The 16970-nt window shown below is 44.2% G+C and overlaps 1 protein-coding gene across 1 annotated transcript in view; it reads right to left on the bottom strand.

Annotated features, from left to right (window-relative positions):
• The window catches only part of sox5 (SRY-box transcription factor 5), a gene marked incomplete in the record, with an annotated part of 119016 nt that overhangs the window by 81709 nt on the left and 20337 nt on the right, over positions 1-16970 (bottom strand). The window contains 2 exon segments of the mRNA NM_001164068.1: positions 3561-3575; positions 14644-14850. Coding sequence (NP_001157540.1) covers positions 3561-3575; positions 14644-14850 — 222 coding nt within the window.

The raw sequence follows: 16970 nt of genomic DNA, 5'->3' as shown, positions 1-16970 counted from the left end.
TGGGAGTGCGGCGCGTGGGAGTGCGGCGCGTGGGAGTGCGGCATGTGGGAGTGCGGCGCGTGGGAGTGCGGCGTGTGGGAGTGCGGCGCGTGGGAGTGCGGCGTGTGGGAGTGCGGCGCGTGGGAGTGCGGCGCGTGGGAGTGCGGCGTGTGGGAGTGCGGCGCGTGGGAGTGAGGCGCGTGGGAGTGCGGCGTGTGGGAGTGCGGCGTGTGGGAGTGCGGCGCGTGGGAGTGCGGCGCGTGGGAGTGCGGCGTGTGGGAGTGCGGCGCGTGGGAGTGAGGCGCGTGGGAGTGCGGCGTGTGGGAGTGCGGCGTGTGGGAGTGCGGCGCGTGGGAGTGCGGCGCGTGGGAGTGCGGCGTGTGGGAGTGCGGCGCGTGGGAGTGAGGCGTGTGGGAGTGCGGCGCGTGGGAGTGAGGCGTGTGGGAGTGCGGCGCGTGGGAGTGCGGCGCGTGGGAGTGCGGCGCGTGGGAGTGCGGCGCGTGGGAGTGAGGCGTGCTTCTGTGTATTTTCTAAAGGCCTGAGACAAGCCTGTTGCCATCTAAAGAGTCTTAGAGTAGATACAATGACAGAACTAACACACTTGCAGCGAGTTGCAGCGAGTTGATAGAGAGGAGCAGTGTTAGTAAATTTGCTCATGTTTTACCTATGTCTGCCATTACTAACATATCTTCATCAGCGTTCCACCCGTATCACGTTTCAGCTAACAAGCCTTATTTGTGTGTGCAGAACGCATTCCTTTTAAATTCATATGTGTGACAAGTAGAGCACTTCATTGGATAGTACATTGACCCCGTAATGCAAAAGTTTCAAAAAGCTCTTTGTCAGTATGAGCTAATGTTGATGTGTTCAACGTTACGAAACGGGAATATAATCAACGTTTTCATTTTTGTATCGGTGGCCACAAAGGTTTTTAAATGCTTCAATGTTGCATATTCATGAGATATTACATTCCATTATTTAGCGTTAACATCCAAATGTCCGCATTTAGTCAAAATAACATTAGTATGTTATTTTGACTAAGTATGTTAATAGATATGGTTGTCGTCTGAATATTTGCATACGGATTATACTACGATAGAATATAAAAGGTTTGGATATTTTATCTAAATTTGAACATCCCAAAAATAATATAAAAAATGTATGTGTGTGTGTGTGTGTGTGTGTATGTGTGTGTGTGTGTGTGTGTGAGTGCGTGCGTGCGTGCGTGCGTGTGTGTGTGTGTGTGTGTGTGTGTGTGTGTGTATCTGTGTGTGTGTGTGAGTGCGTGCGTGCGTGCTGGTGTGTGTGTGTGTGTGCGTGTGTGCGTGTGTGTGCGTGTGTGCGCAAGTTCATTACATTTACTAACTTTCAGTACAAAGATATAAAAGCTCCAGCTAAGAGGGAATACTTCCTGTTTTAATCCATATAATTAACTTAACACAATGTCACATCCATTGACAAACCCTTCTATATTATACACACATTCCTCTGCCATCCGTAAAGAACACGTCCGTGCAGATTGACTCAGTAAAAAGATTCCATGGTAATGTATTTGTTGAGCTATAGCTCCCCTCTAGAACACAGAGCACACTGCCTGTCTGCCACTTCACGGAACATTCCAAGATTCCATTTCATGAATCTCAATGACACTGGCTCTACATTGGACCTTTGGAGGTGTCTCACTGAGCCTCTGAGAGGCCTGGGCTCTGACTAGATGACAGGGCTATGGAAGAGAACAGAACAGTCACTCCCGGGTCGGCGGTAGCAGCGCAGCACAGCGCGTTCACAATGCTCCGGCTATGGAAACCCTGTCTGATTCATGAACTCCGGGCTTTTGTGGCCTTCCTAATGGCACGCCGGGAGGGCAACAACACAACGCTACGCACACGCAGTAACACAAAGACAGCCGGCCCAGCTTTTCCCATCCAGGGCTGTTCACTAGGAACAGAAAGACCGCGGGACCGCTCTATAAGCTCCTTTTATAAGCCACGTAGAGCACAATAGCTGGGGCACCGCTTTCCCCATCCACACACACACTATTCACTTCTTAATGTCGCTCATCTAGGCATTTAAAGGGGAGGGTTTCATCTCCATTGATTGTCTTGTGCAAGCCTGGGATATAGAATACAAAGTGAAAAGCAGACGAAAACAATTCGATAAAAAGTGACTTGAATGTGCCTTTCACAGGGCGGAACAATGGTCGCCTCACAATAGGCCTCAGGTTCTTCTCGAGTCTTCCAGCCTGGTTCTCATGACACAAAGAAAATAGATTGACTTGAGTTTGAGAGAGAGAGACTTGTGCTTCCCTACAGTTCCAGGAAGAATTCTTATCACGAGTGTCAGAATGAGACGAAGAAACAAGGAAGGGGTTGGGCTGTCTGAACAACGTGATACTGTTAATAAACTGCTATTGTGGTGTGAATACTCAGAACAACAAAACACAAGATTAACCTCATTTCCATTCTCTCCTCCTCTCCTCCCTCCCTTCTGTTCTCTCCTCCCTCTCCTCCCTTCCTTCCTTCCTTCTCTAATTGGAGATGTGGAGACATTTATCTCGCTCTACACGGTCGAAAAACAGCATTTTTCAACCTCTCCTCCTTCACTGTTTAACTCCTTAGTTTTTCCCACAGCAAAAGGGGGATCATCATGAACAATGCAACAATCTGCACTTAATGCTAATTTATACAACTAACTAATTACTACCAACTGGTGGAAATCACATATGGAGGTTCCCTCTCTCCCACGCTAGGGCTGTGAACTCAACGGTGTGTGTGTGTGTGTGTGTGTGTGTGTGTGTGTGTGTGTGTGTGTGTGTGTGTGTGTGTGTGTGTGTGTGTGTGTGTGTGTGTGTGTGTGTGTGACACTTTGAGACAGTAGAGGGGCCTGTGGAGGATTAGCTCGCCCAGGGGATTGACAGACAGATAAAGAGAGAGAGAGAGAGAGAGAGAGAGAGAGAGAGAGAGAGAGAGAGAGAGAGAGAGGGGAGAGAGAGAGAGAGAGAGAGAGAGAGAGAGAGAGGAGGGAGAAAGAGAGAGAGAGGAGGGAGCAATAGAGAGAGAGGAGAGAGAGAGAGAGGAGAGAGAGAGAGAGAGAAGAGAGAGAGAGAGAGAGAGAGAGAGATAGAGGAGAGATAGAGGAGAGAGAGAGAAGAGAGAGAGGGAGAGAGAGAGAGAGAGATAGAGATAGAGGAGAGATAGAGGAGAGAGAGAGAGGAGAGAGAGAGAGAGAGAGAGAGAGAGAGACAGAGAGAGACTGCTGGTCTCAAGGCCCCAAGTTCTCAAGGCCCCTTTCTTTCATTTTTTTCCCCTCCCTTTCTTGTTCTCTTCTTCTTCATCGGGGAATGTATCCGCCCTTCCTATTGTCAGCCATTCAAGTGTCTGGATGCGTGAGTGAGCTCCTACCAGCGTGTGCTATTGTGGCACAATGGCCCTGGCTAAGTGCTGTCCTATAAAATGCCCCACTGCCTCTAAAAGCAAGCTGGAGTTTTTTTGTTCGTCACCATGAAAATAAATGTGCTCTGTGACATACAATAGTGTTTGATATTTTCAGACACATGCTGCCACTGGAGACTGCCGTTACACCTGACCTGGGACCTGCCCTTAAGACATCCTGGATGGCCTGAACCCAGAGCAGCACCAGAGAGAGGCTCCTTACTTCCTCTCTGAAAAGTGTTGTTGCACCACCTGACTACAGCTTTACAGTCAACATGTATAAAACAGCGTACATAGAAAACAGTAGAGATGTACAGATTACCAGCCTATTCAAACTACCAGACAAATCTTCTATTGGTCAATATCAAGCATTCAGAGGGAGGCAAAGGGGGTCCAGAAATACAGAGAGAGAGAGAGAGAGAGAGAGAGAGAGAGAGAGAGAGAGAGAGAGAGAACGAGAGAATGAGAGAATCAGAGTGAGTTGCCAGGGTAGAGGGAGAGAGAGAGGGAGAAAGAAGCAGAGTGAGAGAGCGGGGGGGGGGGGGGGCAGAGAGAGAGACATAGAGAGAGGGAGACAGAAAGGAAGGGGGACAGAGGGGAAGGGGGACAGAGAGAGAGAGAGAGAGACCGAGAGGGAGTGAGAGACAGAGGAAGGGGACAGAGACGAAGGTGGACTGAGAGAGAGAGAGAGGAAGACAGGGAGGAAGGGGGAGAGAGAGAGAGAGAGAGAGAGAGGGGGAGAGGGACACAGAGAGGAAGGGGGACAGAGAGAGAGAGAGAGAGCGAGAGACAGAGGAAGGGGACAGAGAGGAAGGTGGACAGAGAGAAAGAGAGAGGAAGACAGGGAGGAAGGGGGAGAGAGAGACAGATAGAAAGAGAGAGAGAGAGAGAGAGAGAGAGAGGGAGACAGAGAGGAAGGGGTACAGAGAGAGCGAGAGAGAGAGAGAGAGAGGGAGACAAAGAGGAAGGGAGCGAGAGGGGGACTGGTGAGTTGCCAGGGCAGAGGCAGTATCACTCTAGGGGCTGAGATGAACATCTGTGCCCCAAATACTGCAGCTAGTTTTCTCTATGATCTGGTTCTATCTCGCTTTTATTCTCACTCGCCACACAACAGTGGCGTGTGTGCTACCTCAGCGAGGTGTGTGTTACTATAGGTTAAATGTACAGTCCAGTAGAGGCAGGGGAGGGTTAACTTCAGCCAACAGTGCCTGTCCCTGGCTCCCTGTGTGTGTGTGTATCTAGCCTCAATGCTGTCCCTCCTGAGCCCAGACCTGGTCCTCCTCTCACCCCTGCGCCCTCCGCGCTGCTCTCTGCTCTGCTCTCATTATTAGTCCTAATCACACACACACTCACTCCAGCACGGAATCACACACACACACACACGCACGCACGCACACACGCACACACACACACACACACACACACACACACACACACACACACACACACACACACACACACACACACACACACACACACACACACACACACACACACACATGCCAGCATGATTCCCCCCCCCAACTCCTCTTCACACTCTTCCAACTCTCTACGCAACATCTGACACAATTTAAAACCAGCATTACCACGCAGGGGTGTGTGTCTCGGGGGTAACAGGTAGGCAGTAAAGGTAGACAGGAGAGTAATGTGTTGTGTGTGTGAGAGCGGTGTAACATCACACAGTCGATAAGGGAGCTCTATGGCTAGTCATTTATTAAAGGCCAACAGCTCTAGTCCTGCCTGGGCTCTCTCTGGCAGTGGCTCAGCCAGCTGGGCTGCTCAGTGCTCTCTCTCTCTCTCTCTCTCACACACACACACACACACACACACACACACACACACATACACACACGCACACACACACAAACACAGGGGAGATGAGGCAGTCTGTACTGACCCAGTATCTTACATACACACCAGCGTGTCTCTGCACCATGCCACATTTATCTAGCCACTAAGTAGAGCAGCACTGGTCACACTGATAAAAACTATGTCTTTGTAACTTCTGCCTCAACCATGGACCAGTGTGTGTGTGTGTGTGTCTCGAGACACTGGTTTTACATAAGGCGAGTGTCTAAGAGAACATGGCTAGTGTCTAGCTCAAGGCCTGGTTATATAAAACCTCCTGTTTTTAGGGTGTTTATTGTTTTCTGACCCATTTCATCTCTTTAGTCCTTCTCTCACATCCCTTTCTTCACAGCACATGTACCGGGGTGAGTGTGTGTGTGTGAGTGTGTGTGTGTGCTAACATGTGTTTGTTTGCAAGCCTGTGTGTATGTGTACGTGCACCCGTGCGTATGTGTATGTGTGTGTGTGTGTGTGCTCGCCCGCATCCCTGTGTGTGTGTGTGTGTGTGTGTGTGTGTGTGTGTGTGTGTGTGTGTGTGTGTGTGTGTGTGTGTGTGTGCTCGCCCGCGTCCCTGTGTGTGTGTGTGCCATTGATCCAGCTGGAGGCAGACAGTGTGTGAAAGGGGGAGTGCAGCAGTATTAATAAAGGCCTTTCATAATGATTAAAGCCTTCATTAATGTTTCATCCCAACCTGCCGTTTGCTGCTAATGGGCTTTGTGGAGAACACAACAGAACAATGGGCAGCCAGGAGAGAGAGAGAAAGAAAGAGAGAGAGAGAGAGAGACAGAGAGAGAGAGAGAGACAGAGAGAGAGAGAGAGAGAGAGACAGAGAGAGAGAGAGAGAGAGAGAGAGAGAGAGAGAGAGAGAGAGGGCGGAGAAGGATGGAATGGATTTTTATATAGTAGTGTCTCTCTCTCTCTAGCTCTCTCTGTCTTCACTCTCGCTCTTCATCTCCCCCCTTTTCTTTCCTCCACTATTTCTGCCTTTCTGTTCTGGCTGTTTTGTGTGTATGTGTGTGTCCTCTCGAGGCACTGAGGCCTTTTGTTAGCATGTTTAATTTCAACAGCAATGGGCGGGGAGATAATGGCACCACCCATTCTGGTGTGGCACTGTAGCTCTGCTAAGGCAGTGTGTGAAGCTACCGCTACTGCTTTCAAACCGTGTGTGTGTGTGTGTGTGTGTGTCTCGGTTTGTATCTGTACCGCCTGACTCACAGACACACTTCTCAGAATCTCTCCAAAAAACCCTAACCCTTTTCCACCCAACTCAAAACAACCATGTCTGTATCGCGTGGATCTACTTTCCACCCAACTCAAAACAACCATGTCGGTATCGCGTGGATCTACTTTCCACCTTTTTGACATGAACTACTAGCTTGAACAACTCCACATATCAACCGGAACAACCACACCTGAGTCTAACTGGCAACACCATTCGTCTCTGGGACTCACACAAGCGTGAAAACACACATGCCCCATTACTGTTTTCTCACTTGTTGGGCCCTCTGTGAAGTGGAACTGGACTGTCGGGCTTAGTGCAGAGCCAAAACAGCCACAGGTAGAATGATGCATTATTTCAACAGCAGAATAAAATAGAAGCAGAAGTTGGAAAATAAACATTAGTCCTAATAATGACCCACGGCCACAATTTGAAGAAATGCTTGGAGCAAATGACTCTGTACAGGGCCTTGTGCACTGACTGGCTGCACTGACCTCCATGCAATGTGGCGGTCTGTTATATGTACTATAAATAACTTGTACTGTACACACACACACACACACAACTACACACATGCAAGCATGCACACACTGCTGGCTTTGTGTTCCTGGCCTAGGTCTGTTGGACTTAGGGATCCACTGTAAGACTGTTGTGTGTGGCATACTCAAGAGTCTGGGCAAAGTCAAGGTGTCCACACATGCAAATAGCAGCTGGATACACACACACACCCACACGCACCACGTTAACACACACACAAGCACCTAGAGAGAAAAATAGAGAGATAGATAGATAGATAGATAGATAGATAGATAGATAGATAGATAGATAGATAGATAGATGATAGATAGATAGATAGATAGATAGATAGATAGATAGATAGATAGATAGATAGATAGATAGATAGATAGATAGATAGATAGATAGATAGATAGATAGATAGATAGATAGATAGATAGATAGATAGATAGAGCAGCACAATTAGACCCAATCAAATCATGAGAAAACAAAAAGATAATTACTTGACACATTGGAAAGATTTAACAAAAAAACAGAGCAAACTAGAATGCTATTTGGCCCTAAAGAGAGAGTACACAGTGGCAGAATACCTGACCACTGTAACTGACCCAAACTTAAGGAAAGCTTTGACTATGTACAGACTCAGTGAGCATAGCCTTGCTATTGAGAAAGACCGCCGTAGGCAGACAGGCTATGTGCACACTGCCCACAAAATGAGGTGGAAACTGAGCTGCACTTCCTAACCTCCTGTCCAATGTACGACCATATTAGAGACACATATTTCCCTAAGATTACACAATTCGAAAACAAACCCAATTTTGATAAACTCCCATATCTACTGGGTGAAATACCACAGTGTGCCATCACAGCAGCAAGGTTTGTGACCTGTTGCCACAAGAAAAGGGCAACCAGTGAAGAACACACACCATTGTAAATACAACCCATATTTATGCTTGTTTCTTTTCCCTTGTGTACCCTTAACCATTTTACATTGTTACAACACTGTATATATACGTAATATGACATTTGTAATGTCTTTATTGTTTTGAAACTTCTGTATGTGTAATGTTTACTGTTAATTTGTATAGTTTATTTCACTTTTGTATATTATCTACCTCACTTGCTTTGGCAATGTTAACACGTTTCCCATGCCAATAAAGCCCCTTGAATTGAATTTAATTGATAGAGAGAGAAAGATAGAGAGAGAGGTAGAGAGAGAGAGAGAGAGAGAAGAGAGAGAGAGGGAGAGAGAGAGAGAGAGACCATTAGACCAAAGTTCTCAATTGGTACAAAATATATAGAGTACTACAATTACACACTACAATTACTTAGGTTTTAAAATAAGCTCAACTGGACACCCTTAATGAGGCAGTGAATGAACTGAGAGAGAAAGCACGCAGGGCATTCTACGCCATTAAAAAACTAATTCAACTTGAAATACCTATTAAAATTTGGCTAAAACGAATTGAATGTGTCATTGAACCAATTGCACTTTATGGGTTCCATTTGCAAAACAAGATTTCACCAAATGGGACAAACACCCCCATTGAAACCCTGCATGCAGAGTTCTGTAAGATTATCCTACTTGTCCAGAGGAAAACTACAAACAATGCATGCAGGGCAGAATTAGGCCAATATCCACTAATAATAAAAACTCAAAAAAGAGCAATCAAGTTTTAGAAACATCTAAAATACAGTGACCCCCTCTCATATCATTTCCAAGCCCTGCAATGCCAAGAGCTGAGCAAAGAAAAGAGTCCCCTCATCCAGCTGGTCCTGGGGCTGAGTTCACAAACCTGTTCTACTAACACACTGAAGCCTCAGGACCAGAACATCCAATCAATCAGAATAAACCAAATTACAACACAGTCCAAACAAAATGACATTGCTTATTGGGAAACACAAGCACAAGCACAAAGCAAAATGCAGTGCTATCTGGCCCTAAATCGACAGTACACTGTGGCTAAGTATTTGACCCTGATTACCGATCAAAACCTTAGAAGAATCTTTACAAAGTACAGGCTCAGTGAGCACAGCCTTGCCACCGAGAAGGGTAGACACAGGAAAACCTGGCTCCCTGTTGAGGAAAGGCAGTGCAGCCACTGCACAACAGCAGAACCTGAGACGGAGCTGCATTTCCTGACAAAATGTAAAAAATATAGAACAATTAGAGAGTGTCTTTTTCCCAAATTTGAACCCCTTATTCAAGGTTTCAAGGACCTCTCTGATGAGAGTAGGCTACCCGTCCTGTTGGGGGAGGATGCAGAGAGCTGTGGGTTGGCAGCGCACTACATTGCTGCCTGCCATAAGATGAGGGACAGTGTCTGACAGACCAATCAACCTGCACATGTCCTCTACTGTATGCTTACTGTTATATTTCAATGTATGGTTATTTTGACCCTTGGTTATTGTTGTTACTGTTGTCCCGTTGACAATTTTGATTCTAATTATTTTCATATTGTAAATATCCAAAGTAAGCTTTGGCAATATGTACAGTGCCTTGCGAAAGTATTCGGCCCCCTTGAACTTTGCGACCTTTTGCCACATTTCAGGCTTCAAACATAAAGATATAAAACTGTATTTTTTTGTGAAGAATCAACAACAAGTGGGACACAATCATGAAGTGGAACGACATTTATTGGATATTTCAAACTTTTTTAACAAATCAAAAACTGAAAAATTGGGCGTGCAAAATTATTCAGCCCCCTTAAGTTAATACTTTGTAGCGACACCTTTTGCTGCGATTACTGCTGTAAGTCGCTTGGGGTATGTCTCTATCAGTTTTGCACATCGAGAGACTGACATTTTTTCCCATTCCTCCTTGCAAAACAGCTCGAGCTCAGTGTGGTTGGATGGAGAGCATTTGTGAACAGCAGTTTTCAGTTCTTTCCACAGATTCTCGATTGGATTCAGGTCTGGACTTTGACTTGGCCATTCTAACACCTGGATATGTTTATTTTTGAACCATTCCATTGTAGATTTTGCTTTATGTTTTGGATCATTGTCTTGTTGGAAGACAAATCTCCGTCCCAGTCTCAGGTCTTTTGCAGACTCCATCAGGTTTTCTTCCAGAATGGTCCTGTATTTGGCTCCATCCATCTTCCCATCAATTTTAACCATCTTCCCTGTCCCTGCTGAAGAAAAGCAGGCCCAAACCATGATGCTGCCACCACCATGTTTGACAGTGGGTATGGTGTGTTCAGCTGTGTTGCTTTTACGCCAAACATAACGTTTTGCATTGTTGCCAAAAAGTTCAATTTTGGTTTCATCTGACCAGAGCACCTTCTTCCACATGTTTGGTGTGTCTCCCAGGTGGCTTGTGGCAAACTTTAAACGACACTTTTTATGGATATCTTTAAGAAATGGCTTTCTTCTTGCCACTCTTCCATAAAGGCCAGATTTGTGCAATATACAACTGATTGTTGTCCTATGGACAGAGTTTCCCACCTCAGCTGTAGATCTCTGCAGTTCATCCAGAGTGATCATGGGCCTCTTGGCTGCATCTCTGATCAGTCTTCTCCTTGTATGAGCTGAAAGTTTAGAGGGACGGCCAGGTCTTGGTAGATTTGCAGTGGTCTGATACTCCTTCCATTTCAATATTATCGCTTGCGCAGTGCTCCTTGGGATGTTTAAAGCTTGGGAAATATTTTTGTATCCAAATCCGGCTTTAAACTTCTTCACAACAGTATCTCGGACCTGCCTGGTGTGTTCCTTGTTCTTCATGATGCTCTCTGCGCTTTTAACGGACCTCTGAGACTATCACAGTGCAGGTGCATTTATACGGAGACTTGATTCCACACAGGTGGATTGTATTTATCATCATTAGTAATTTAGGTCAACATTGGATCATTCAGAGATCCTCACTGAACTTCTGGAGAGAGTTTGCTGCACTGAAAGTAAAGGGGCTGAATAATTTTGCACGCCCAATTTTTCAGTTTTTGATTTGTTAAAAAAGTTTGAAATATATCCGATAAATGTCGTTCCACTTCATGATTGTGTCCCACTTGTTGTTGATTCTTCACAAAAAAATACAGTTTTATATCTTTATGTTTGAAGCCTGAAATGTGGCAAAAGGTCGCAAAGTTCAAGGGGGCCGAATACTTTCGCAAGGCACTGTACATCGTTACTCCATGTCAATAAAGCAAATTTAATTGAATTGAATTGAAATCATAAAGATGGATAGAGAGAGATGTAATGTCTTTATTGTTTTGAAACTTCTGTATGTGTAATGTTTACTGTTCATTTTTATTGTTAATTTCACTTTTGTATATTATCTTCCTCACTTGCTTTGGCAATGTTAATATATGTTTCCCATACCAATAAAGCCCCTTGAATTGAATGGAATTGAACTGATAGAGATATATAGATATGGAGAGATAGATAGAGATAGAGAGATAGACAGGGATAGAGAAAGAGATAGATAGATAGATAGATAGATAGATATATATAGAGATATAGCAAGAGATAGCGATAGAGAGAGAGATAGCTAGATATTAGAGGTCGACCGATTATGATTTTTCAACGCCGATACCGATACCGATTATTGGATGACCAAAAAATCAGATACCGATTAATCGTCTGATTATTATTATTTATTTTTTTATGTATTTGTAATAATGACAATTACAACAATACTGAATGAACACTTATTTCAACTTAATATAATACATCAATAAAATAAATTTAGCCTCAAGTATATAATGAAACATGTTCAATTTGGTTTAAATAATGCAAAAACAAAGTGTTGGAGAAGAACGTAAAAGTGCAATATGTGCCATGTAAGAAAGCTAAGGTTTCAGTTCCTTGCTCAGAACATGAGAACATATGAAAGCTGGTGGTTCCTTTTAACATGAGTCTTCAATATTCCCAGGTAGGAAGTTTTAGGTTGTAGTTATTATAGGTCTATTTCCCTCTATACAATTTGTATTTCATTAACCTTTGACTATTGGATGTTCTTCTAGGTACTTTAGTATTGCCAGTGTAACAGTATAGCTTCCATCCCTCTCCTCGCTCCTTCCTGGGCTCGAACCAGCAACACAACGACAACAGCCACCACATCGAAGCGTTACCCATGCAGAGCAAGGCAAACAACCACACCAAGGCTATTAGCGCGCGCTAACTAGCCAGCCATTTCACTTCTGTCACACCAGCCTCATCTTGGGAGTTGATACGCTTGAAGTCATAAACAGCACAATGCTTGACGCACAACGAAGAGCTGCTGGCAAAACACATGAAAGTGCTGTTTGAATGAATGATTATGTGCCTGCTTCTGCCTACCACCGCTCAGTTAGATACTTAGATACTTGTATGCTTGTATGCTCAGTCAGATTATATGCAACACAGGACACGCTAGATAATATCTAGTAATGTCATCAACCATGTGTAGTTAACTAGTGATTATGATTGATTGTTTTTTATAAGATAAGTTTAATGCTAGCTAGCAACTTACCTTGGCTTACTGCATTGGCGTAACAGGTCTCCTTGTGGAGTGCAACAAGAGAGCGGCAGGTCGTTATTGCATTGGACTAGTTAACTGTAAGGCTGCAAGATTGGATCCCCCGAGCTGACAAGGTGAAAATCTGTCTTTCTGCCCCTGAACGAGGCAGTTAACCCACCGTTCCTAAGCCGTCATTGAAAATAAGAATGTGTTCTTAACGGACTTGCCTAGTTAAATAAAGATTAAATAAAGGTGTAAAAAATATATTTAAAAAAAACTTGGCAAATCGGCGCCCAAAAATACCGATTTCCGATTATTATGAAAACTTGAAATCGGCCCTAATTAATCGGCCATTCCGATTAATCGGTCGACCTCTATTAGATATAGATATATTTATGGTTGTGAGGTCTGGGGTCCGCTCACCAACCAAGACTTCACAAAATGGGACAAACACCAAATTGAGACTCTGCACGCAGAATTCTGCAAAAATATCCTCCGTGTACAACGTAGAACACCAAATAATGCATGCAGAGCAGAATTAGGCCGATACCCACTAATTATCAAAATCCAGAAAAGAGCCGTTAAATTCTACAACCACCTAAAAGGAAGCGATTCCCAAACCTTCCATAACAAAGCCATCACCTACAGAGAGATTAACCTGGAGAAGAGTCCCCTAAGCAAGCTGGTCCTGGGGCTCTGTTCACAAACACACCCTACAGAGCCACAGGACAACAGCACAATTAGACACAACCAAATCATGAGAAAACAAAAAGATAATTACTTGACACATTGGAAAGAATTAACAAAAAAACTGAGCAAACTAGAATGCTATTTGGCCCTACACAGAGAGTACACAGCGGCAGAATACCTGACCACTGTGACTGAGCCAAAATTAAGGAAAGCTTTGACTATGTACAGACTCAGTGAGCATAGCCTTGCTATTGAGAAAGGCCGCCATAGGCAGACATAGCTCTCAAGAGAAGACAGGCTATGTGCTCACTGCCCACAAAATTAGGTGGAAACTAAGCTGCACTTCCTAACCTCCTGCCCAATGTATGACCATATTAGAGAGACATATTTCCCTCAGATTACACAGATCCACAAAGAATTTGAAAACAAATCCAATTTTGAAAAACTCCCATATCTACTGGGTGAAATTCCACAGTGTGTCATCACATCAGCAAGATTTGTGACCTGTTGCCAGGAGAAAAGGGCAACCAGTGAAGAACAAACACCATTGTAAATACAACCCATATTTATGGTTATTTATTTTATCTTGTGTCCTTTAACCATTTGTACATTGTTAAAACACTGTATATACATAATATGACATTTGTAATGTCTTTATTGTTTTTAAACTTTTGTATGTGTAATGTTTACTGTTAATTTTTGTTGTTTTTCACTTTATATATTCACTTTGTATGTTGTCTACCTCACTTGCTTTGGCAATGTTAACACATGTTTCCCATGCCAATAAAGCCCTTGAATTGAATTGAATTGAATTGAGATATATATATAGAGAGAGAGAGAGAGAGAGAGACGGAGAGAGAGAGAGAGAGCAGTAAAAGCCTGATGGTTCAAGTACTATCAGCTTGTAATAAAAATGCAAAGTGGTTGATAAACAATGGTTCTGGACAGCTGATGCTGTCTGCTCTGAAACAAAGGGCTGACTCTCTCTGTCACACACACACACACACACACACACACACACACACACACACACACACACACACCCTGTCGCCAGGCTCGTTATAGAATGTGTTCGTTAGGATGGAGCAAGAGAGGGAGGGAGGCCTGGCACTATAACTTGCTACAAAAGGCTAAAGTGAGAGACAAAACGAAAGACAGAATATGAGAGAAAGAAGCATAGAGAGAGTGTGAAAGATAGATAGCGAGAGATAGCGAGAGATAGAGAGCATAGGTGTGTGTGTGTGTGTGTGTACATTGTGTGTGTGTGTACAGTACAGTACAGTACAGTATTGTTTATTTCAAGTGTTTATTATCTATTTCACTTGCTTTGGCAATGCAAACATTTGTTTCCCATTCCAATAAAGCCCTTAAATTGAAATTGAAATTGAGTGATAGAGAGAGAGAGAGAGAGTGATAGAGAGAGATAGTGATTGATAGTGATAGAGAGAGATAGCGATAGCAAGTGATAGGGAGAAAAGAGAAAGCGATACAGAACAGTACATCTTTGTACATGGTGACTGACCTTCTGGTTCGTTTTTGATGAGCTCCTCCATCTTCCTCTGTTTCAGTGTGTCCACCACGTCAGCCAGGCTGCCCTTACGCCTCTCTGGGGTCCCCAGCGCTGCGGCCCCTGAACCCCCCTCCTCCACCTGCTGCTTACTGCCTGGAGAGGTAGAGGAGTTGTGCTGGGGGTAGGGGCTCAGAGACCAATGCTTACTGCCATCCTGGTCCTGCAGAGAGAGAGAGACAGGGGAGAGGAAGTATGAGTACTTGTATTAAAGTATTAAAGGCCCAGTGCAGTCAAAAACATGATATTATTGTGTTTTATATACATTTCCACACTATGAGGTTGGAATAATACTGTGAAATTGTTAAAATTATAATAATACCCTTTTAGTGTAAGAGTTTTTTTTGGTGGGATGTAGTTTTGGCCTGCCCGGAGATGTCACCAGTTAACAGTCCAATAAGAAATAGAGTTCCAAACCTCTCTGCCAAAACAGCTAGTTTTCTTCATTCAGTTTTCGCATAATTCTTGCTTGAGAAGTTGTTTGCCTAGAAGCTATTTTTGTTTCTTTTTGACCATTTTAATTGAAATCAATCAAACTAAGGTACTTAATTGTTACCCAGAAATGATTTGATATTGAGATAAAAATGACTGAGTTGGACCTTTAATAATATTCCATTAATTAGCGTTTGAATTCAGCTTATTGCTGATGTTTGTGGCAAAAGTAGAGAAGTGTTGGGGGACGAGGAAAAGAGAAAGGAGGGACGAGAGTAGGAAGAAAGGAGAAAGGAGGGACAAGAGTAGGAAGAAAGGAGAAAGGAGGGACGAGAGTAGGAAGAAAGGAGAAAGGAGGGACGAGAGTAGGAAGAAAGGAGAAAGGAGGGATGAGAGTAGGAAGAAAGGAGAAAGGAGGGACGAGAGTGGGAAGAAAGGAGAAAGGAGGGACGAGAGTGGGAAGAAAGGAGAAAGGAGGGACGAGAGTAGGAAGAAAGGAAATCCAGACAAGATAGACGTGTAAACTCAGAGATCCGTATGGAGGAGAGGAAGACTACAGTAACTGGCATCCTCCCTCTCATTATCCCTCGTTCTCTCCTTCTTTTAGCTGGCTGTGCTACACTTTCATCGGTGGCCAGCCATCTTAAGTCAGGGCACTCATTCTCTGTTGGATCCTAAGGAATCTGCATGCCACTGACTTGGAGGTAGTTAACAGAGGAAAGACATGAAACAGACAGGATTTCACTCAGGCTGTTGGGAGAGAGCTACTGTAATGTCTTTCAAAGCCCAAACCGTTTCACTTTGATAGAGATCCAATAAGCGTTCCCTGCTAGTCCAAATGTCTCACTCGCAAGTTTTCTTTGTAAAAGAGCTTATTTGTGACAATAAACTTAAGTTGCATCGCCATCACAAAAATGTACAGCAAACTTACTCACAAGAACCAGAAAATTAGAGCACGTTTTACGTCAAAGAACATTCTGGAATCATAACCTTTGATTTGATCAACTCCACTGTCCGTTTCAACAAGATTTCGCCGGGGCTCAGCTAAATGAACTGTGGTGACAACCTAGTCATGGTCAGCTTTGTGTCTGCACACACACTTCAGCTGCCAACTTTAACAAGCGTACACACACTTACACTACATCACACTGCACTCACGGACACACACACACACACACACAACACAGTGAAACAGGTGGTGTGAGATAATAGGAACAGATTAGTCAAAGATGAACCCTGATTTACAGACAGACTATTGACCTGAAAATACCTGACTTGTTTTGTAATTCAACTTTACAAAATATCTCCCTGCTCTGGTTTTCCCCAAAGAGAAGAGTTTAGGGTTTAGATGCTTAGAGCAGCAACACCCGCTGTGTGTGTGTGTGTGTGTCTGTATGTGTGTGAGTGCATGCGTGTGACAGGTGTGTGTGTGTGTGGTAGACAATAAACAAGAGTTTATCCCAAGGAGAAGACAGAGGACTGGGAGCGCTCTGCCTAACTCACACCTTCAGGAGGTACGCCAGTGTTTTACACACACACACACACACACACACACACACACACACACACACACACACACACACCCTGCTATCGATATCACTCCATAAATGATATCTCTACACGCCTGTTGATCATGCGGTGAGCAGATGAGGTACTAGTATTGAACTTGTTTCCTGTTGGAGGTACAGTAGTTTCCTGATGAATATCGCTGCCACATACTGTAACTGTCTACTATGAACTGCACCACCCACATCAGATCATTCAGCAGGTCTGAAGTCAGTTGGTTTCACCTTGTACTATTAACACGGCTTTCATTGTCAACAAACCGGCACGTTATAGCAGAGAGAAGGG

This window comes from Oncorhynchus mykiss, chromosome 15 (assembly GCF_013265735.2).
Source record: "Oncorhynchus mykiss isolate Arlee chromosome 15, USDA_OmykA_1.1, whole genome shotgun sequence".
NCBI lineage: Eukaryota > Metazoa > Chordata > Actinopteri > Salmoniformes > Salmonidae > Oncorhynchus > Oncorhynchus mykiss.
The sequence above is the reverse complement of the archived record's forward strand: the minus strand, read 5'-3'. Positions and strand labels throughout refer to the sequence as shown.